Source organism: Callionymus lyra, chromosome 5 (genome assembly GCF_982586985.1).
Source record: "Callionymus lyra chromosome 5, fCalLyr1.hap1.1, whole genome shotgun sequence".
Lineage (NCBI taxonomy): Eukaryota > Metazoa > Chordata > Actinopteri > Syngnathiformes > Callionymidae > Callionymus > Callionymus lyra.
This window is the reverse complement of record NC_141822.1, coordinates 7,689,828-7,714,261: the sequence shown is the minus strand read 5'-3', so window position 1 is coordinate 7,714,261 and position 24,434 is coordinate 7,689,828. Positions and strand designations below refer to the sequence as shown.

The 24,434-nt window shown below is 41.0% G+C and overlaps 1 protein-coding gene across 4 annotated transcripts; it reads right to left on the bottom strand.

The window, feature by feature from the left end:
- Positions 1 to 2,110: 2,110 nt before the first annotated feature.
- Positions 2,111 to 23,614, bottom strand: LOC148079203 (calmodulin-regulated spectrin-associated protein 1-B-like). Of its 4 annotated transcripts, XM_087790658.1 has the most exons (20): positions 23,367 to 23,614; positions 22,925 to 23,097; positions 16,262 to 16,524; positions 15,282 to 15,443; positions 15,124 to 15,204; positions 13,794 to 13,826; positions 13,225 to 13,366; positions 12,067 to 12,206; positions 11,644 to 11,740; positions 9,964 to 10,090; positions 9,782 to 9,870; positions 9,029 to 9,104; positions 6,817 to 8,956; positions 5,653 to 5,789; positions 5,374 to 5,582; positions 5,208 to 5,270; positions 4,916 to 5,003; positions 4,727 to 4,848; positions 3,135 to 3,253; positions 2,111 to 3,066 (listed from the first exon to the last, which is right to left on the bottom strand). In XM_087790658.1, exons 2-20 carry the CDS (start codon positions 23,094 to 23,096, stop codon positions 2,761 to 2,763), a joined length of 4,566 nt encoding a protein of 1,521 aa, XP_087646784.1. In that variant the 5' UTR covers position 23,097; positions 23,367 to 23,614; the 3' UTR covers positions 2,111 to 2,760. The 4 variants fall into 4 exon arrangements, with proteins under 4 accessions (XP_087646784.1, XP_087646786.1, XP_087646785.1 ...); XM_087790660.1 differs by lacking the exon at positions 5,208 to 5,270 and having other exon boundaries at positions 2,112 to 3,066; XM_087790659.1 differs by lacking the exon at positions 13,794 to 13,826 and having other exon boundaries at positions 2,112 to 3,066.
- Between the last annotated feature and the right edge of the window lie 820 nt (positions 23,615 to 24,434).

Genomic DNA, 24,434 nt, shown 5'->3' with positions numbered 1-24,434 from the left:
ACTGCAACAAGTGTCTTCGTTCCAAGTTATTTCCTTTCCGTGAAGATACTGTCGCCTTAAATGTAATTATTTCACTATTATTATGATCATTACTTATATCTTTAGTATACATGAACATCTACATTACATTTAAATTTAAACATTGGGTTTAGTATACTGCTAATTCTAAGCTAATGTAGCTAATAAGCTAAGCTAAAGATAACAAATGCAAACACAATTATTATACTAATATGTTTTTAAATTTGTTCCATACCTGATTTTATTCAGAGATATATGTTGTTTGTTTTGTGACAGGAAGGACAAAACTGAGAGAAACATCAGTTTAAAATAAACATGTTGGTAGGTTAGCTCCATAGCTACGTTTAGCCTAGCATGATGTCTAATCAATACTACTGCGTTACTTTCGATATATTATGTAGCTTTTAATATATACAGTTTCATTGTTGTTGAATTACAAATGTAAGTTTTAACTTTATATATTCTACAGGAGGAGATAAAGGACGTTGAAAACAATGGATGTTTAGGTAAACAAACATGAAATATCTTGTGATTTGATAATAATTACTGCGATATAGTGTGTTTTCACATTAACGTAAACACATATATTAACATTAAAGGTCAACTAATGTGAAAACCCAACTTTCATGACATGTTTCAGATGTTGATTCTTACTCTCCAAGATTCAGTAAGTCTCTCATCATGACCATGTTTTCAACTTATTACTTTATAAAGTTGCTCTGAAATCTGGGCGAACAAGAGGTTACGAGAGTCCATTATGTCGTAATAATGGCTTCACTTCTTCTCCAGCTGTAATCACGCCCCACATTTGTTTATACAATGATTCCCTTGGAGGTGGAGACTTCTGGGATTGATGACATGCAGTGACAACCCTTGATGTTTGACTAATTACAAAAGAGTGGGTCTGGTTATGGTAAACAAGATTTGATTTTGATTTCACTAAATATAAAATAAAAAGGCAACAAACGTGTTTGATTCAAAAAAGTGTTTTTTTATATTATAATTTGAATAAATTAACATATCAAATAAATAAACATTCAACAGAACAGTGAAAAGAATCATAATCTGAAAACCTGTAACAGAATAAAGCTTCTCGTAATGCTCCGCCTGTTAGTGAACGTAAATGACAAAAACTCATTTAAAACTGTACAAAATGCAGCAAACCAAAGTGTCAGTTTTCACATGAAATCGCCTCATGGTTCTGCCTGGTTTCGCTACATTTGGTCAAATGTGCGTCTTTTTGTGGCAACATTCCTCAACGTGACGACGGCGTGTTACTGAGCTGAATATTGAACATAACACAATATAAAGCACGACTGCAAAGGTGTGATACACTCAGAAGCGCTTCCTCAATGTAGACAGTAAAAACAACACATCAGCTCAGGTGCTCATACATTGTTGCTTTGCTCTTTTTTTTATTTGTTATTTTAAAGCAGGGGTCCCCAAACCTTTCCCCTGTGAGGGCCACATCACTTTTTCCCTTCTTTGACCGGGTTTGTAACAGAAAAAGGTGCGACGATCACAGAGGTGCCTGAAAATCTTATTTCCCAGCAAGCCACAGTTAACCAATAACACTTCCCAGGTTATTCACAGTAAAAAAAAAATATGAATAAATAAAACTATTAACGAAATACTCAAATATTTCAGGTAACTTTCATTAACTTTTACAATTTAAGGCCTACAATTTTGATACTTTTCAAACCAGTGCTGTTTCTCAAATCGCATACTTCTCTTAGTATACTAGAAGTTAGTATGCATCAGTTTAGTGTACGTACTAACTAGTACGCAAATTCTCCACAGATAGTATGTCTCAAATCAAACACTGCTGCTACACACTAACAGGAAATGACTCGACAGCTTCTTCTTCTACTACTATTTAACGATGTTTCAACCAGCTGTTTGAATGCTATCGCCACCTGCTGGCAGCACGTTTTGCAACTTTGAAAAAAGAAATAAAGAAAAAATATTCGTGAGATATTTAAGCTGGTATCAGCAGCGAAGACGTGTTTATTCTTCTACTGCTGCTGAAAATGCACTTGTAAGTATATGCATATATATGCATTTATATATGACGTAACTTCCGTTTAAAACGTCATTAAGATGGCGGCTGTTTATGGTAGATAGTGTCCATCCAGCCATACTCAGTTTTGTGGGCGTGTTAGTACGCCAACTTAGTGTGCATGGCGCACTAAATTTTGCATACTAAGAATTGAGACGCACTAAAAATACTAACTTTGAATACGCTAGTATGTGATTTGAGACACAGCACAGACCGTCTTAGAGAGCAGAGAAAAAGTAGGTTAGTGTTGAATAAAACAACCAAAAACATACAGATTCACCCCCTAAAAAATGGGTGGTCCTATATTTTTTATCACGAAATGTATATAAAAAACCCAAAATGTGTCTCTGGTATTGTATTCGAAAGCATAATGAAGAGCACATTCACTCGCACAGTTTCATTCACACTATATTGAATTCACGACTGGACATTTCACTATCAAACAAGTGTATAAATAAATTAAAAAAAACCTTCTGAAAGCGGGAAATACTGACGGAAACGAAGTCTGCGCGGAGCGTGTGTTGATCACAGCCGTAGGTTTTAGCGAACGTTTGCCGTGGGACGGTTAGTCTTCATGTCCGTGCTACATTACGATCCCACGTGAGTTCAATAGTGCAAGCTAGACGTTCCGAGCTCTCGCCCAAATAACTTATCGGGTCCTGCCCGATATAGCGCCTCGACCGTCAGTGTCCGCTCTCAGACTTCTTGCGAGCGCTGCCCGGTCTCTTGATCTGCCACAGTTGGTTGTGGATGGTCAGGGCGTCCACGCTGACCGACACGCTCTTGGCGGGGATGACGTTGAACTGCTTGCGGTCCGAGCTGTACTTGTAGAGTCTGTCGATCATCTTGCGGACGATGACTCTGGGCCCGGTGCCGGTGAACTTGACGATCTCCTCCGTGTCGGGCGAGAAGGAGTAGATGGCGCGGTACTGGCAGCCGCCGTCTCGGAAGAGGACGATCAGGTGGTTGGAGTCGCACTTTTCCAACTCCTGTGGATGGAGAGTTTCCAGTTGTTACGTTTGTTCGTCAAACAATCACTTTAAAAAAGAAAACTCACCTCAAGCACGACATTTTTTTGGGCTTCGTTGACTTTTCCAGCCAGACAGCAGTGAGCAATGGCGTTGATGATGATGGGCTTGTTGGACTTGGAGCTCGGTTCCTTGAACAGTTTGGGTCCTTTATCCAAGATTTAAAAAAAAGTGAAATACAAGCTACAAACTAAGCTTGAATACTATGTTAGACCTAAAAGACTGACACATTTTATGCGTCATTTCATTGTATATGTGATAGAGCTACGTCTATTGAGCGCCATAATCCAGTCCTTTTACGAAGAGAGGGACAATAATAATCCACTGCATGACTTGATATCAGTACGACAACAACCACATTTAGACGTTAGAGCTGTCAGACTTTTTAAAAACTGTGCAATGAATTAGTGCAATTGTACTCCTTTCCAAGATAACAACACTTTAATTGTGTTATTCAACAATAACCTGAGGAAAAACAGTAACAATATAATAGGATTTTGCTGAAATTATGCATTTCAAATTTTACATTCACTTCTTTTATAGTTTTGTTTGTTGTCCAGGTGTCAGAGACCGGTTCATCTACTCATTACTAGCTACAAGCTACTCAGTAACAGGTGCAAACGGCCAGGTTGAAACGGAATGTTACATTTAACAGGTGGTGTGTTTAGGTACAACTGGAAACTTGAGTAGCCAAAGATCAAGGCAGTTTGCCAGTTTTATGTTCAAGGGAAATAGTTAAAAAATACATTATTTATCTCATCTTATTATATTACATTCTCCTCTTTCCTCCAATTTTCTGAGGCACATGATCCAAACTTGTAAACCCTTTTTTGACTCCGGCTCCAACTAATCTTCCCAACACTTTTCTCTCTTTGTCTTGCTTCCTCTCAGTGAACTCATCATAGCAGTTGCATGTGTTTGGTTGGATTTTTAGCATCGGTTCATGCAAATGTCATTTTTAAGCATTTATAAATCTTGATGCATGTTCAGGAGAAACTAGTCTGGGGTTTCGCAGTTCATACTGTTACCACCAAAATGACAGTAGAAATACAATATGTACCACGATACAGGGACAATGATACAATAAATAGTGATACTGTAGGATTTGTAGTATTGCCGAGTACTTGACTCTGGTGTTGTAGAATTTACAGACGAAGTTGCAACTGCTTTCATTTGTTTTGAAAGCAGCTTTAAAAGGTGCTGGAGTCGACCGTATCCTCTCGTCCTCAGTCATCGCCAGAATCTTGCTGAAGTAAGTAAGTAAGTAATTTTTATTTATATAGAGCTTTTTCAGACCATGATCACAAAACGCCTAAACAATCAAAACAATATTCAATAAAGTATATACTTTAAAGATCAAGAAAAAACACAACAAGAGTTCCAGAAAATCAAGGAAAAGCCTGAACAAATAAAAACGTCTTAAGATGTTTCTTGTTTCTTTAACTGTAGATGATGTTAGGACTGATCTAGATGCTGGAGGTTTAACGTAAAAATATTTAATTAGGTATTTGTTAATGTTAATTGGAAGGTTTCAGATGATGTTTTAATTTTCTAGATGGAATTAACCTTGACTCAAGTGTAAATGTGCTTTAGAAACCCATCAACAAAGGGGTAACCTCACCATTGTACTCCATGGAAGGGATGGAGGACGTGAAAGATCCGCACTCCCAGTCTCTTTCCATGTTCCTGCTGGACGCTCGGCTCAGTACCGGGAAAGACTCCATGGAACAGACGGATTCAGCTCTGAAAGACAAGCGTGTCAAACATCTTTCTCTGGTTCCTTCCCCCCCTGACGCTCAGGAGAACTCACCTCTGAGACTCTGCACCTCCAGATATCACGCTGTCCGTCTCCGTCGCCAAAGACAACGTCGATCCTCGAAGACTGCAGCTCAGTTCGGCTGTGAGTCAGAAAGAAAATACAACTTTTGAATCATTGAAACTTCAAAATAGAACAACAGGGATTTGTGAAATATACAACATGACAAGCAGGCAAACTAACAATCATGTTAGGATTAATCTTATCAAAACCAAACAATCCGGAGAACAAGAAAATAAAAAGGTTTTCATTGGGATCAGCATGCAGATCAGGCTTGCAGGTTCACCTTCCCTGCTGCTCTCGGCTGAACCCTGGGCTTTGATCAACATGGAAACCTTCAGAGAATCCCCTGCGCGACAGACATGTACACACTCAAGGCACGAGAGTGATGAAGTCATCGAGACAAACGCGTGATCACAGCGACAGCTTGAGGATTGAACGGTTGGTCTTACGTGTCGTGGATCCTTTGGCCAGGCGGGTCGACGGTTCGCGGTGCAGGGACTTGGGCCGACTCCTGCGAGACTTGACCCGCGGCCGAGGCTTGACCAGACCCTGTTCCTCCAGCAGCGCCTCCTGCTTCCTTCTCAGGTACTCCTGCTTTATAAGCTCTCGTCGGGCTTTCTCTTCCTCTTTACGGATACGATCCTCTTCTGCTTTCCGTCTTTCACGAGAGGTGATAGTTACGAACACAGTCCACGAAACATGTCAGAATCGTGTGCGTCTGAAGGTACCTGGCCTCGTCACGCTTGAGCTCAGTCTCGCCTTCGTTTTGCAGTTTGCGAAGTCTCGCCTCTTCGGCTTTTCGCTGCCGCTTGAGGAGAAAAGCCGCCCGTCGTTTGGCCATTTCGTCCTCAGCCTTCTCATCGTCCTTGACACAGAGAGAGGCAATATTAAACGGTTAGAATAATGTTTCATTTTTGAAGAAAGAATTAGGTGATTGCTGAATGAGAGGAACATCATTGATAATCCATCATTATATGTTTATTAAGTTACTTAGAAGTATGCATCAAATTGATGGTTCACACAGGGACCGTGGAGTAGTTTGGAGTGTCAAAAGTGGTTTTCCCTGATCTAGAGTTTGATCTCCTGGCTCTTTCTTTGTCAAGACAGACACGGATTTCATGTATGAGAACACTGCACCGATTTGTCTGGAAATGTTGAGATTTTATATAGAATTGTTAGTTGTTAAACCGATCAAAGTTGATAAAGGGCTTAATAGCTCATGTAGCTTCTAGGCTAACATAACAAAAGTGCAGGTTATTTTACTGAGGATTCATAAATGTTCAAATTGCAGATTCTGATCTGAAATAATTAACTTAACCCTTGTGCGGTCTCTGGGTCAAGGTGACCCGGTAGCCACGACCCAGCGATAATGCAAGGGTTAAATCATGAATCTTTACAGGTAGTGTTGAGTTTGTCGATGAACATTATGATGAAAATATAAGTAATATGACTATTCTGTGACGATAACTAGTTTGTAAAGAGAGAGCAAAAAAGGTTGAGTTTCTCTTAATAGTCTTAGAGATCTGTTGAAATTGCTTACACACCGTTCCTGGAAGAAATTTGATTTTTTTGTTTTAAGTCTTGGAAAGCTGAGAATGTTTATAAAATTATCGGGACCTTTTCTTGACAATAAAGCCTCACAATAGAAACATATATGAACCTCATTTTATGTCCATCATAGATGATTTGTAGAAAATTGTATCACCTAATCCAAAAGTGGAACATATAGTTATCAATAGTTTTCTGCCATGAATAGGACATATTGTCTGCGAGGTATATACCTACGTATTCACCTGATTTCTGTCAACCATACAAGAAGAAAAAATGGTAAAACAAACAACTAATAAAAGCAAAAAATGTGTTCAGGCAAACAAAAACAACTCCAATCTTACCTTAAAGAAGAAGCCGAGTGCATTCTTCTGCTCGCCATCCACAGAGCTCACAGTGGCGTCGGTCGAACCCTCCTCCGCCGACTCCTTCAGCTCCGATAGGCCGACTTCGATCAAATGGGCTTTGATCCTGGTAGCTTCGTCTCCAACCACAGTGTCCATCCCTGAGGGGTTTGTATTTTCTTCATGTTCTGTCGTCTGTCTGGGAGTCACTGAGAAGTTTGATTGTTCGATTTCATCCACTGGATCCGGTTCGTGATGGACTCTGAAGGTCGATTTTCGTTGAACGATTCTCTCCGACTTCTCAGCGACGACTGCTTCTTCCGGATTGTCGTTACATGATTTAGTCGGCGTGTCCATCTTCGACTTCCTCTCTTTGTTGCGTTGGCTGGAGCTCAGTTTGGGAGGCCGGCGGGCAGGAGTGGTGTTTCCACCACCGATGTCAACGAAGTGCACAGCGAACGACCTGTTGGAGTCTGAGGTAGGGGATGTTGTTTGTGCTGACACGGTGGGTTGTGATTGTCCACATTCTGGAGGAGAGCTTACATTCTGCTTCATCAGCAGGTTCTGCTTCAAGGTGAGCTGCATCATCTGCTGCTGGATCGAAGTAATGGCCTCGTTGAGAAGGTCGATGGAGCGAGAACATTCGTTGAACTCAGATCCAGGCTCCTGGGATGCCGTGTTCACCCTATTTTGAACATCTTTTCCCTCCTCGTTTGCTTGGACCTTCAGAGTCTCCAGACAGGAGTCGTCCCTGCACGAGAGGGTCTTCAGTTTTTCCATCTCAGCCTTGGTGAGCTCTGTGGACGAGCTGTGCTTTAAAGGCAGAGGAAGGGTGTCACACTTCCCGCCGCTCTTCTTCACGATGTTCAGGAAAGCGGCTTTTCCCAGTTTGAGTCGCTGCCGTGCCGACAGAGTCTCCATCTTCTTCTTCTGGAATTCAATAGCTCGTCTTTGCTCCTCTAGTTGCATGTGAAGCTGCAAGAGCTCTGAAGGCACTACTGATGGACTGACAAGTACATTCTTGGCCAACAAAGGTCCCATCTCCTTCGCCCACGCGGGGCTGCCGTCACTCCTGACTTGCCAGGGGGTGAACTCTGATCCGTCTGGTGTGGTCTTCTGAGAGCTGCTTGTGCTGGAGAGTCCTTCTCGGAGGCCGAGTTTGTGCAGCTTTTTCTCAGCAAAGCTGGTCATCTTAACGCTACCAGAGGCGCTGCAGCTGCTGGCAAAAGATGCCGTGCTAAGGCAAGGACTAGATCGCCCGCTGAGACCTTCCTTATCGTCGCGCTCACTCACCTTTGTATCTTCTCTTAGCTTGAAGGATTCACCCTCTGCGAATTCAAACATCTCTCTCCCCCCAAAACACCGGTCGCTTCTTACAATCTCTTTAGTGAGTTCGTCGCTGTCGTCGTCGTCCTCGAACTCTGCCGTGTCCGAGTCCGAGTCGTGCTCCATCTCAGTGGACACGTTACTTTGGCAGTCACCGGACAAATGGAGAAAGAAGCCTTGGGACTGTTTCTGCTCAGACGCTGTGGTGCTGGGCGAGCCTTCAGTAGGTGGACGAGGAGAGTTCGGGATCGAGTCCACACCGGACATGGATAGGAATGTACTTTTACTGCATTCTGGAACGTACTTCCCATGGAAGAGGTGTTTTTTGGCAGCTAGCGAGGCTCTGAAGCAACTCTCCCCACTTTCTTCTTGTTTGTTAAGACTGATACTCTTCTCTTTGGCTGGTTTGGGGTTGGCAGGCATTAAAGGCTCCAGATAGTAACTATCTGCCTGCAGGTCCGGAGTGAAAGAGCTCAGGTCAAGGCGTCGAGGTTCAGACGACGATTGACTCTGGACTTTCACCTCATTCTGTTCCAAACTACTTTTAGGTCCACACCTGGGAAACACGGGGGGATGGATCACAGCGACCAGTTCCTCCTCCTCTATTTCCTCTTCCTCATCTTCTATTCGCATGTGACTCAGCAGGCTTTGTCCACTCAGTCTGTGCGGATGGATTCCAGATCCCCGTCTGTGATTTGGCGTCATCATGTTGGAGGCCAGGCTGTCTTTGCTAATGGAGCGGGCGAGGCTGATGTTGTCCGGATCCTCGTTCAGAGGGTAGTGCAGAGCGTAGGGCACGGGCTGTGACAGCGGCCTGGATACGAAGAAAATAAAATGTTTTTAGGAAGCAACTTCGGTTCAATTATTTAATGGTTTATCTACAAACCTGGGTCTTCTCTCAGGCAAAACCATAGAGGAACCTGGATGCTGCACATCCATATGTTTTAGAAGGCTTGTCATATCTGAGGAATGATCAGGGGAAACAGTTGTTGAATAGAAATAATAACTGCCTTCCTAGAAAGTATTTTAACATGAGTTCAAATATGATATATATATAAATATACATAGTGGTCCCTTATTTACTGTGCTATTAACTGTTTCATTTATTTATTATTCTAATACATTTTGAAGCCTCATAATCACGCTTTATAAACCGTCATTTACAGCTTTCACACAGTTCACCCATACATATTTTGTTATAATAAATTATGAGAAGTAGATGGAAAATGGACATGGTTTAAATTGACATAATTTATTTATCAACAATGAATTGAACTCAACATTGCATACGAGGTGCCATCCCTCTTAACAACCCCCTCAGTAATGGTGATTGAACAGCTCCCATAATGCTCTGCCGCCCAGCCGACCGTCACGAAAATGGAGCAGTGTGTAGAAAGGTATTATGGGAGTTCACTGTTTTGTTAGCACCATAAGTAAGATGGATGCGATACTTGCTGCCCCCCATCTGCTGTTTAAATAAATAACACGTTTTTAACAGTGTCAACAAAGAAAATAACCGTTGATGTTCCAACGTGTGAAAAACCCCCAAAAAACAGCAAAAGAGCGAGAACCCGGGAGATAACTGTGTTATGGGACCACTGTATTTATATATATAATTCCATCCAAATTACATTTTTACCTGAAGCATCCTCCTCGAAACCTTTATGTTGTCTCTGTCTCGTGGGCAACAAAGAGTGAGAAGACGATCTTGATGCCTTTGGAGTTGTACTAGGATGAAACAACAGCACATGTAACATGTTTTGGCTTTTTAAAATCATGTTAAAAAACAAATGCCTTCTAATAAATGTGGTGTTAAATTACCTGGGTTCAGGGCCATTAGGTGTTGTCAAGATGTCAGCGGAGTTCGAACACGTCATGAGGCTACGTTTGGAGATGTTGGAGATGGGAACCTGGACTCGAGAGCTCTTCGGCTGGAGTAGAAGTCTCACTGGAAATATGACGTGAAGATGATTTGAGATTAGGTCTGATAGCAGGTGTCAGATCTATACACCTTAAAGGCACATGGACGGTTCAAGAATAATGATGTGAACTTGTTTTATCTGAAGATTTCATTCGATTCTTAGAGATTTATTATTAATCCAATAACATGTCGATCAAGTTAAGATCTGATCTTGTCCTCCTGGCTTTCCCTAATCAGTCTGACTTCTTCCTGCTGTCACCATTTACCTCAGCAATCCTTTTATGAAGTCATTCTGGGCCACTTGCCAACTCTCAACCATTAGCCCTGATTCCTTCCTGATCCTGAGGCTCATCTAACAACTCGCCTCTTCTGCCTCAGGACCAGCTACTGTGTCGTATTTTTTGTTGACTTCCCTTCCAGCCGTCGTATTAAACACCTCACCTTCACATAAAGGGTTAAAAACTGTAAACAGAGTCCCAAGCCACATGCGTTCTATTGATCAAAGTGACTGTCGCACCTTTGATTGGAAATAAAAGTCTGAACGGGTAAAGCGATAGCATAAAGCACCAAATCTTGTCTGCCATGTAATTGTATCTGGCCTAGGAATCAAGATCACTGATGAGACAAATAATGAATTTTACATCCAAAAAACGAAATATTTCTGTGAAAAAAGGGGAATTTGATTTGATGGATGCCTTTTAGTGTTGAACTCTTGTGTTGTCTCAAGGCGAACGAAGAAATACATATGCAGTTGTGGTGGTCTTTCACCTTGACCCTGAGGCAACACAAGGAATACCACAAACACATTTGTTTTCGGGCCTCCGGGTATCCTTTACCCTGAGATACACAAGGGATAAACACTAAAAGGCTTCCATCAAATCAAATTCTCCTTTTTTCACAGTTAATATTTGGGTTTCTGGAAGTATCATTCATTATCTATATTCCTTGGTTCAAACACTATAATCTTCATAAGTCACAACATGAACACTATGATCTTGATTTTGAGGCCAAACACATTTGTTTTCGGACCATCGGGTCAGCTTGACCCTGAGATAACAGGAGGGTTAAAGGGAGTGTTTGGTGAAGATTAAACCTCTTAGAATAAATACAGAACGATATAACAATAAGACTCTTATATAACCTGATAAACACATTTAGTACATTTAATTTGGCCTCAAAACTAACTTCCCAACTCTCTAAAAGTCCACTCCAGCAGCAGTTGTTCGTGTTAATTTTTCCTCATTTCATTCTGACATTTACCATCTCTGGTTATACATGCAAGAACACAACCAGTCGAATAGCAAAACTTTAGTTACGACCGAGTCTATTTTGAGCCGGCGAGAAGTATTTAAACCTTTCGTCGGACACAAACAATTTCTTGGCATGTCCCACTAAAGCCCCTTTACACCAGTAGTTCCCCTTTTTGTTTGACCTATAAACATAGATACATGACACACAGTGAACTATAATATTGATGTCGTAACTTGTCGAATCTATGCCGGACTGAACATTCAGGGGAAAGAAAAAGCAACTGATCAATAACAAAACACAACATAAATAAAAAAAACGGTCATTCTTACCATCTCGTATTTCTTGAAGGTCTCTGGGTTGAACAAATTCTGGCTTGACGACCTCGAACCACCAGAAGAGCTCAGCGACGAACACCATCAGGTTAGTCTGGAATATAAAACGTTGGCAGACAATTATACTCTACTTGATAATTACAGTTTATCTAATAAAGTACAGTATTTCATGATGCTACTTTGAATGAAAAATACTGTTCCGGAGTGTGGCAGGAGTGCATATTGAGTGGGGATAATGGAACGCTTGTGAAGTATTGATCCGTCTACAACACTCTAGTAGGCATGAGTCAGTCAAGGTCGCCGTCAGTTCGTAAGCATGTATGTAAAATGATACACAAAAACTATTCAGAGCAAAACAATCTTAATTTAGCAACAAGAAAGTAGCTTTTCTGCCCCTCTCTCCCTGCCCTCTCGTCTCACCCTGAGCACCGGCGGCGAGTAGAGAACGTCCTCGGGCTTCAGGTAGAAACACTTGTTCAGGTACTCGTTGGAGAACTCCCTCAGCAGCTGGATGTTGTAGATGCTGTCTGCGATGGACGGAACCTCCTTCAAACATATGTCTGCAAGCAGGAAGGAAACACATGTTTAGATTGAGCCAGGTTTAGCTGCATTCAGAATTGACAAAACCCTTGTCATTTTTAAAGCTGTTATAAAAAACAAAAGAATATCTATCCATCCATCATCCATCATCCATCATCCATCATCCATCATCCATCATCCATCATCCATCATCCATCCCATCCATCAATCCATCCATTCCATCCATCCATCCAATCATCCATCATCCATCATCCATCATCCATCCATCATCCATCATCCATCATCCATCCAATCCATCCATCCATCCATCAAATCCATCATCCATCCAATCCATCCATCCATCCAATCCATCCATCCAATCCATCCATCCATCCATCCATCCATCCATCCATCCATCCATCCATCCATCCATCCATCCATCCATCCATCCATCCAATCATCCATCCAATCCATCCATCCATCCCTCCATCCAATCCATCCATCCAATCCATCCATCCATCCATCCATCCATCCAATCCATCCATCCATCCATCAAATCGATCATCCATCCAATCCATCCAATCCATCCATCCATCATCCATCAAATCCATCATCCTTCCATCCATCCATCCATCCATCCATCCATCCATCCATCCAATCCATCCATCCATCCATCCATCCATCCATCCATCCATCCATCCATCCATCCATCCATCCATCCATCCAATCCATCCATCCATCCAATCCATCATCCATCATCCATCCATCCATCCATCCATCCATCCATCCATCCATCCATCCATCCATCCATCCATCCATCCATCCATCAATCCATCCATCCATCCATCCATTCATCCATCCATCCAATCCATCATCCATCCATCCATCCATCCATCCATCTATGTTGCTTTGTCAAAAATGATCAGCCGTCATTGGTTGACTGGGCGGCAAAGCATTACGTGAGCTGTTATGGATCGAGAGGGAAGGCAAATGATATGCAACCTTGAGTTACAAGTTCAAAATAATTTCACGACGAACCAGGAACCGCTGCACACACACCTTCCAGTCTGATGAGCTCTGGACAGTAGAAATGGACAACAGCTAGTAGAGCGCCGCCGTCGCTCACGTCCTTGAGCAGGTCGTCCAGCAGCGGGAAATGCTGGAGAGTCCGACCCGACAGGTGGTCTCTGCGATAACGCACCTGAATTAACGGACAAAATCCAAATTTTAATGAAGACTTGTTTTCGACCGATAAAACTGATGGAACACTTTGAATTTGTCGCGTTGTTGCAGAGTTTTATGTGTTGTGATTTAAACGGACAACAGCAGTTACTTTCACCAGAGAACTCCACGAGCTCCAATAGGCAGTGGGTAAGAGCATGCAAAACATCAGGCTGGTGAGTGAGGCAGCCAGTGACGAACCAAGTCTTGTCGTGTCAACAAATTAAAAAGGCATGAGCAGGCATTAAGTAAAAGAAAACAACAGTTCATGCTGTTTCAGTTATTTCCACCAGAGGTCGCTGCGCCTTCTTTAAGGTGAACGCGGGACTATCGACGAGGCCGTTGTAACAACAACAAATATCAACACACACACAGACACACACGGTGGAGGTTGCTGCGTCACTTACTGGTACCAGCTTCCAGTACCATTTGGAGGGAGACTAGTGTCCGAGATTCGGGAAAATGGAAGGAAGACACAAATAGGAAGAACAGCAGACACGTGAAGGGAAACACACAACAAGTAGAATTAGTCCAGAAGATGCAGGTGACGGAGACGACCAATATATGAGGAGATTAAGATAAGATGAGGCCAGATTAGTTAAGAAAAAAATATATATGATATATATATTATATGATTGGTTTTAATTTTAAACATTCATGTAGTAGAACGTTGTAGTTGTTTCTTTGAACAATGATCTTCATTAGATATTTAGATAGACGGCCTGTCTGGAATGTCACGTGCGTCACATGACCACCAAACTGCTTGACATCAGTGAGACAGTGTCTTCATATGAAGTACTGAGATACTTTGAACTGACAGGAAACGAGTTTTGTAAAGCGATGTTGGCGCAGAAAATTGGCCATAGTGAAAAAAAAGAGAATTTACGACATGGCAGTTACACCATAGCAACACTAGGGGTATCCAGAAGCACTTTTTTAAAACTACAGATTGGGTCTTTTTTTTATTGTGAAACAAATACAATCAACATTATGACCAGTTCATTATTTAGGTGTTGCTGCTTAATTTACTCATAGTCATCAACAATATTTTCAAATGCTAAAAGAGGAACTTTATAGAATTATATCAGAGGTAAAAAAGATAATTTTGCAAAAAGGGCAATATAATTGTAAATACTTTGGGGGCTTGAATATAATGCCAAAATATTTTTAAATAACCTAAAACTCATATTTTAAGCTTTATTTTACATAAATATATTAACATAATAATAATAAAAAAAATATGGACAAAACATGTTCAGGAAATATGATGTAGATTAAAAGATACGTTTAATTTATTTAGAGCAAACCAAACAGAAAAACTGTAAATGATCAGTCCGTGCTTTTCTAGTTTTATATTTTCACTGGTAGATTTGTGTATGTAAAAAATAAATCCATACACATTTGTTTCCCCCAATATTATATTAAAAATGGAAATTAAAAAAACAAAAGACCACAGTTGGACTCAAACCAATTCTTATATTTCTGTAATGTACCACTGTTTTACTTTTCTCATTGACTTTTATTATTAGTTATACCTATTTCCATATTTAAATGAAAGAATGAGTAAAAATATGTTTTTAATTCTTGGACAAGAATTAGTGGAGCAGCAGTTCTTGCGACAAACGACAAAAAGTTGTCATCATCAGATCATCATACATATCAGATCGGATGAGAACAACAATGACAGTGAAGGGTGAGAAGAGAATTTTGTTCAAATAAAATCATCAAATGTTGTACCTTCTGGTGACTCGGTGAATCCAGAAGATGCTGCTTCATTTTGAGCTGTTTCTCCGAGATCTCCCTCATCTTTGTGTTGACCTTTAAATCGAAAAAAAACCCCATCAAGGTCAACAAAAATCAAGAGAACACTTGAGATCCAAACTCGTGGTCCAGACCTTGTTGATCCAAAAGACCATGGCGTCTTCCAAGTCAAAAGGCATCTCCTTGGAGGCACTGAAGTTTGCAAAGCGCTTGACGCTGGACACCACCTTGTCTATGCTGATCATCCCGGCGGTAAAGGCCATCATCAGGGCATCGATCAGGTGCATGTGGGAGCTCTGGAGGAACCAACAAGTTTTATAACTTTTAGTCTTTTTGGACCAGAAGACTTGTTTCATCTAAGATCACAATAGTTCTATATAGGGGTGTGTAGTGGCAAGAATCTGGCAACATGACATGTATCACAACACATTGATACGTTGTACTGCGATATATTGTGATATATTTGTAGTATTGTCGAGTACTTGACTCTGGTGTTGTAGTATTTACAGACCATATGACTCTTGACGAAGTCGTAACTTCTTTCATTTGTTTTGAAACCAAAATATGTCCAATAATCAGCTTCAAAAGCAGTTGGATTCAACTGTATCCTCTCGTCCTCAGTCATTGCCAGGATATATATAATATATTTATAGTATTGTCGAGTACTTGACTCTGGTGTTGTAGTATTCACAGACCACATGACTCTTGACAAAGTCATAACTGCTGTAATTTGTCTGTTTTTAAACCAAAATATGTCCAAACATCAGCTTTAAAAGCAGCTGGAGTCCAATGTATCCTCTTGTCCTTAGTCATCAGCAGGATCTCGCAGGATTTTATTGTTTCTTTAGCTGCAGAGGACGTAATGACTGCTGCCATCTAGCGGTTGGAGGTTAAATTGCAACACAACAATGAACAAACACTGTGAATATTTACATGTTAATCGTAAATTTAAAAATCCAATTATTTTATTTCAAACACACTTAATTGAACTTTAAACCATTAAAGGAAATAAACTTTTTTTTATCGATTCAGTGAACATGAAAAAAAAAAAGTTTTCTAACAACCCTAGTTCTAAGCTGTTATCAACTCTGCGCGTGTCACCGTGGTTACGCACCATCTTAATGGGAGCCGAACCGAGGTCCAGGCCGGACACAGGGGAGTTGTCGGCCTCTAGAACGTGGATCCCTTTCCGGGAGAGGACCTGGAGGATGGACTGGTGGCCCTGGAGCGAGGCGGCCTGCTCGGCGTGCAGGATGAGCCCGCACACCCTGCAGTACAGCTCTCCCGCCAGCAGGAGACGGATGATGGGGGGTTTGATGTGCTCCTGCTCATACTGGTCCGTGTAGAAGGGGTCGCGCAGGTCCGCCGGGATGTGGTCTGGGATGGAAGAGGGATGGAGATCAGCTGTGATGACATTAATGTCCTGTAACCGACTTACATCCACATGGTAATTCAATTAAAAAGAAACATGTGTTGAGCAGTGACACAGCGAGTTACGTCAGAGAATCTTCTGGAAGTCTTCAGAGTCTTAGACGGTCTACGTGAGACAGGAGCAGTCACTGGTCAAAGAGCAGCAGCTAAGAAGCTAACAGGACCTCGTAAGCTGTCGTGACACAACAATCTTGTGGGCACGCTTGAGATTAAGCTATTTTTATTTGCTTTGTAGAAGCTAATCCACGCGCTGAAGCTTTGATTCGACTTAATTTGTATGAGAAAGTTTCTGAATACATTGCAGCGATGTTTATGTTTCTCATGAGTACATTTTGAATACTCTCTTTAGTTTCTCTCGTGTGTTTTCACCTTAAAGCTTTTTTAAACCACCATGAAATATTGAATATATTTCACTTTATATGACTGGAAAATCCAGATCTTGGATGAGACTACATGGGTGTTCTGTGGCCCATTTTCAGCCTGTGAAATGATATTCATTTTAAAAGTTTTTATGAGTACAGGCAGAGCAATGGACTAAACGTTTGTTCAACATCAGATGGTTAATAAATACGATTATATAGTTAATATGTAGCCGATTTAGAGAATACAATAACACATAAAATGTGACTAAAATGGACCAGATTCTCCCATAAAATACAGGAAACATTCATCAAAGACCTTTAGAAGAAACGGCTGTAAAGACCCCCACCCCCCCAGCCTGCAGCCAAGAATTGACCTCTGGTGACCTCCCGTCCAGTTGAGATTGAGACCCCTGGAATTAAAACTGCTGTTCCTTAAACTCAAGAACATAATTAAGAGTAAATTAACTATCTACTTTGGGTGAAAGGTCAACAATCTGTAAACCTATCAAAAACCAAAGAACTAATCCAACAATAATCCAAGAAAAAACTAAAAAAAAGTCCAATTAATGTAATGTAATAACAGGGATATGGAAAGATGCTTAATAAAAGTCACAATATAAATGAATATATTAGTTTAAAACAAGCATTAACAGAGAACTATCTAAAATTAATTGGGAATAGAAGCGATATTTGCTGTACAACAAACAAGTTGTACTTCTTTTCTCATCTGTGTCTTTCTGATGCTCATCCTCGACTACTGCACAGTAACTGTAGAACCAGTTTAATCCAGAATTCTGATAGAAATAGTCACGATAAAGTGCTGAACCCCCTCCTTTGCAAACATCCACCTCTGTAATCTCATCATGTACATCTTTCTTCAAAATCTGCAAAGGATCCGCCTCGACTGCTCTCGTGATATACGGTTAATGCAGAACGAAAGAAAACAATCTAATCTACTGAAACTTATTTTTAAATCTACCTCCATACAGAGTTGAATCGCGGATGAACACAAACCTTTTCCTTCCTTCTACCACACAAACTGTTTTGTCACAACTGGGATCTGAAAGCGTCGTAAATTGCTTTTTAACCGTCGTTTGCCTCTCAAGAGCCATAAAATAAAGCGAGTTAAACTTAAAGAAGATTCTCTTTTTTTCTGGTTTTGTTTTGTGTTTTGAGCCTCTTTTCTTTTGGCCTCAGCTGCTCACAAATGTCCCTTCATCCCTCCCGGTTGCCATGGAGATGTCGATGGGAAATGCCAACAAGGCCTGTAGTGAGAGGTTAGGGCTGGATGGGTGGGTGTGTGTGTGTGTGTGTGGGGGGGGGTGTCTGCTGTCCCATCCACTCAGGATACACTGCTCAGTGGATCATAGTCGGAGTTGTGTGTGTGTGTGTGTGTGTGTGTTTAGTGGGTGGGGGTGGGGCTCCTTGTTAATCGGAAACATTACTTGGTTATTTATTATGCACCTGATCCAAGTGTTAAAGCCCACCATGTGTGAACTCAGTGGGGGGAGACAGGGTATGTGTGTGTGTGTGTGTGTGTGTGTGTGTGTGTGTGTGTGTGTTTGGCCTGGGAGGGGGGGGTGGGCACGCTTTGTTTGTCTTCTCGGACGGATCAACTCCTGAAGACAGATGAACATGAGCTTTACTGTGACTTAACCTTATATCAAATTAAACAACATTCTGTTGAATTCCTAAAGCCAGAACATGAACATTCCTATCCTGGTAAATATTGACAGGTTCTGGGTTCTGGTCCGGTGTGATTGAAAGTGACTTCAGCAGACGTCCAAACACACCGTCTTAAGCGAGGGACCGTCAGCTCCAAATCCTATTAAACACTTAAACATGTGACCGACGGCGCTGACTCTCACACAAACAGACTGTCCTGCTGTGTCGGTGGGTTTTTCCTTCCGAGAGTCTGGAAACCTCCTGAATCGAACGACTCCGCGGAACATAAAGGCTTCTTCACGCCACCGCAGACACCAGCGTCAGCTCGACACAAAGCAATCGTTCTCGGTCTCTACGATTGTCAGAGATAAACTCTTTACGTCTCGCTGAGTCACGCTGGAGCAATATTGTCGAGAGCTTGATACGCATCTGGGCGACTATTGTGTTGATTTGAGTGTGTATTACATGGATCTCAGACCTCTATTGTATCATCAGTGTGTGTGTTTTAAAGAAATATTGACATTAGAAAATGATCTTAAGTTTGCCCAACCGAAAACACTTTTTTTCTGGAGATGAAATCCTGTTTGACATGACCACATCTACTATGTTGTCATTGGTTAAAAAATGAGGTTTGTCACCATGTGTCATCAATCCCGGAGGTCTCCAACTCCAAGGGACTCGTTGTATAAACAAAGCGGGCGTGATTACAGCTGGGTGGAGGAGAAGTGAAGCCTCTGGACTCTCGTAACCTCTCGTTCGCCCAGATTTCAGAGCAACTTTAGGATTTGACTATTAATATGTTAAGGCCTTATAATTCTTCCTTTAACTCTTTATAAACATTTCTCAAACTGTCCCTAACATTTTCAACACACAGTTTATATATAAAAAAAACAACACAATCCTAAAAACATGCAATTATTAAATTACAACAAGATCATGGACATGACATTTATTGAACAACATGTATTTTAACATGTAACTCAATATTGCATATCAGTTGTCATCCCTCTCGACAACCCTCTCAGTAACGGCGACCATAACGGCTCCCTTGCTGCTTTGCCGCCCAGCCAACCAATCACAGCTGATGATCCCTTTTAAAATAGCAACAAAGAATTGTTGTGGAAGAACAACATGCAATTATTAATGATTACTAGCCCCTTAAAATGCATAACATAACCCAAGATTAATTTATTTGGTCGAAGGAAGTGTGTGTTTGTTTCCGGGTTAAAAGGGCAGGAGATGACGAGCATGTTTTGGCGTTGGCTGTGGTTTCCAGCAGCCTCTGCACCAGATACAGTTATAAAAACTGCAGAGCGCCCTGAAGCCTCGACAGTCGCTACAATAAACTTAAATATTATATTAGAGAGACTTTATTAAGTCTGGAGATCTCCTTCGGGAGATTAGGTTTCTGTTCAGTTTCATAAAAACAAGAACAATAAGAAGTGAAAAGTATAACTAAGTTCAAGAATAAAGAAGATAAATCAAAATAATCGATCCACTAAATAATTCAAGAGCGAGACCATAACAAGAGTTTCTTGTGTCCAGTCGTCCACATGAACTTCTCCGCATCATTAAAAGTCAATACGAAGCGAAAATCCATTAGATGAGAAAACATCTGAGTCATCCACTGCCAGGCAGGAAACCCAGAGATTCAAGCTAGCAGCTGAGGTGGTTCTGATAACAAACGCTGAGCGCGGATCACAGCCCACCCTCACCATCGCACTCCCCCGTGACACAAAAACCCACATTCGTCCGGCGTAGAGCGATCATTTCAAATGTTTCAGCAGAGCCCGTCAGAGGGCTGCTGACCTGTGTCTAAAGGACTTTGGCGGCTCAGGGCTCGGCTCTGTTGCCGGACTGAAGCCGTGGAGTGATGAGTTGAAACACACTTTAGCGAGTTGCTGTAACCATGAAGGATTTGCACCATCAACCTGTGCTGAATTTAGTCTCACAGACTGCCTAGCGTTGACAATGGTTCCGCAGGTGATTGAGAGACGAAAACTGCTTTTTTTATGTTCTGTTTATGGTCAAATAAATTTCTCTATGGTGTCTTCCACATTATTGCATAATGGGGTTTGTTTTGTGTTTGTTTTTATTGTGTTACAAGTGGTTTTATGATGTGTTTTGGGGGCTGGAAACTATCAATAACATCTGGCAACCCAGATAGCAACTACCTTCAGCTTCTACAGCTTAAGATAAGTTACATTTAAGACTTTTTTAACCATTACAAATGACATATTTAAGGGCAACTAATGTGTAACTCCAACTTTCCTCACCTACTCACAACGTCTTCCACTCATCATGACCATGTTTTCAACTTATTACTTTATAAAGTTTGTCTGAAATCTGGGCGAACGAGAGGTTACGAGAGTCCATTATGACGTAATAATGGCTTCGCTCCTCCTCCAGCCAGCTGTGATCACGCCCTGCTTTGTTTATACAATGAGTCCCTTGGAGGTGGAGACTCCCGGGATTGATGACGCGTGGTGACAAACCTCCATGTTTGACCAATCACAGCAGGGTGGGCGTGGTTATGGTCAACAAGATTTAATCTCCAGAACAACAAAGTGTTTTCAGTGGGCGAGGCTTAAGAAAATGTTGTAATGTCAATATTTCAATGAAAAGAGAGTTTTGTACAAACACACACTGATGACACAATAGAGTCCAACATCTATTTAACAACAACACATAAACTTTATTATTAAATGCTCATCACTAAATTCTTCAAATCTAATGTGTGAAAGTTTGTCCCTAATTCAACACCAAGATTTATTTACGACCCACTTAAATCCACAATTCAAATCAAAGGTTCTACACAAACCTTTATTTTAAAATGAAATAAATATTACTTTTTTGTCATCTGAAAACTTTCCTCGCACCATAACTGGTTGCACTTTCAGCCATAAGGAGAAAAAAAATCTCTCATTGAATCTAACATGTTGCTCAAAGCAAAAGCCTCTTTCTGAAGTTGCTACATCAACCACATTGAAAGTCTGTTATTACTCTGTGCACTCTGGTGTGTCACGAAAAATGAGCCGCGATGCGAGGGTTAACACATTTCAAAATTTGAACGAAGACATTTTTTAAGCTCCAAGAAAAGACTTTTTAAGGATGTGCGAGAACCATGTAGTCTGTGACTTTCACCCTTTAATAAATCTATACTTTTGCTTGTAGTTTTGGGGGATAATATTCTTTTTCCTTGTGATGAAAATACAATGTTTCTGTCGAAGTGATAGTTCAGCCAAAGTTCAAATTTCACTCATTTTCTACTCATGTCACCCTTAGGGTTTGGATTGTTTTCAGAGAAAATATGTATTTTCAGAGTAACGGGGGGGTTAGCAACCGTCACGTAGGGAACGGGGCTCACACACCTAAAAATAATCTGAAACCTCTCGGGCGTAACGTAGGTTTGTCACGATACTATAAATTAAAATCAATACTCTTGAAAATACACAATCCTTAAATACTATTTTCTATACAACTAGGATGAAAAACAGCCTAAATTAAAAGTAAATGTTTTTACTAACAGGAAAAGTATTACAGCTGAACAGAAACACAATTAATTTTGTATTATAAAAAACATTTGTGCCAGATTAACTGCAACTATAATAACAAGTTTCAGGTTTGAGGTAGTGCAAAAGAATTAATAAATAAAATAAACAATGAAAATTTGATGGAATCGCTACTTTTGAAAATGAGTATCCGGATACAACATTAAAGTAAATACTTTTTTCAAGTTTGAGTATAGTAGCCTTGACATTTTCCCCTAAAAACTATGTTTAAATTTTAAGATTGTTTGTAGCGAAAACTCCCAGAGTTCACAACAGGCTTAAAATATAGAATTATTTACGTTTATTTCAGAACAATATCTCATGTCGAGCCTTCGATACAACATTCTGGTTATTCTTCTGTTTATTAGTTGATTATTTTAAGTCTGTTGATCATTTGTTTCTTAATGTCTTAATTAATGTCTGTTTAAGTCTTTAATTGTTAAGCTTTTAAGTATTTAATGTCTGTTGTCCTTTCAACTGTATCTAGATTTGCATGGTGGGTTCAGAGAGGACAACAATTTAAATTATGCTGTATGTTTTAATACATGTACATTTGACTATAAAAGGACTTGACTTGAAGATGGACGAGCAGTATGGAGATGTTCGGATGTTTTCAAGTGTCTTTTTGGACCAAAAACCAACATCTAATGCTCCTCATATCATCCAAACATCAAGCCTCCCTCAGGCCAGAGTAAGATCTCCAGCCTCCACACCGGAGCACGTTGGAGGTTGAAATCCATCACGTCCTCTTCACACAAGACCTCTTACCTGCACCGAAGGACTTGGCGAACAACCAGCGGAGATTTGCTTCTATTTTGGCTCTGGCAGAGTCGTAGAGCTCCGGCGGCGCCACCTTGTCCTCCATGACTCCTCCATCACCGTCCTCCTCCTCGTGAGCCGGTCTCCTCCTGGTGCTCCCTGCACCCCCCTGCACCTCCATCCTGTGCACACACAAGACCAGACCCCCGGTTAACAGCTGAGCCCGTGACGTCATCCGCACCGGACCTGGAGGAACCAGGGCCTTTAGGATTTGGTCAGCACCTGCATCCTCATGGAAAAAAACATCATTCTTATAACATGCACGACTCATGCATGGACGTTTAAATACACACACACGATTCATTAGGCTAATAACAGATGCTACATGAGGCTAATTATAAACAATGAAAACGCAACATTAAATAGCAAATATAAAAAAAAAAAGCATCACCTTTAACAATGCATTGGTCGCGTCTCCATGTCGTTGGTCCACATATATGCTCAACCTGCTGCCTGGAGCTCCTACTCACGGTGACTTGAGCTCGACTCCTCCCCGCCCCGGCGACGCAAATCTCCGGCCTCCCCGAGTGGAAGCCGCCCCTCTGTGGTCTGTCGTTAATCCAGGGAGCGAGCGCGGAATATTGTCCGCATTTTGTGCCGCTGTCGAGGGAAAATGCTGCTTTTACAAACGCCGGTGGTTCGTCATCTTGTGAGAGACAAGAGCTGTTGTCTCTATGGGGACAGGCGGCTCAGCCGTGGGTGGAACGTGAACGACGTCAACTAAACGAACGATTCGGTTCGTGTCCACTAATTCTTGTTTTCTAAGAGAGTTTTCGTATCATCAGTTCCTTCCGCAAATGTTTATTCTACATCCAAGTATAATGGGCGTTTAAAAATAATAGATAGAGTTGGATAAGTACTCGGATATTTTGGAGTTAATTGTTTGAGCACAAAGATCAAATCTCAAGGCAAAACTAACATCCCATCAGAGAGTTCATTCGTCCGTGTCTGTAACGATACAAACACTCGCCTGATGATGGCGCTAGAGACTCACAGACGAGAGGTCAAAAGCGCAGACTCTCGTTTTTTTTGTTCTGGACCAGAACTGGACCTAATAATATAACACAATAACTAGCTTGAGTCAAAGAACATTATGAGGCAACTTTAATTTTAGTTGTTTCATTATTAATCACTTTATTATTCATTTATTAGCCATATGGCACTTGATTTTAACGTTCATTATTTATGTATTATTGCATCGATCTCATTACCATATTCATATTTATTTGATTATTTTTATTCCCTTCCGTCATCTCAATAAAAAAAAAATGCCGTGTTCTCGAAAAGTGTTCAAAATTTAATAACCCATTAATTTTTTTTTACACTTAAGACTTATTGTGTGGAAAAAAAATCCAGATGAACTGTTTGAGTTTTTCAAGGTTGATTTGGGAAAACAAACACAAAAAACAACGATATAATTATACGCCGATGTAGAGGAGGAAAAAAACACTACTAGAGT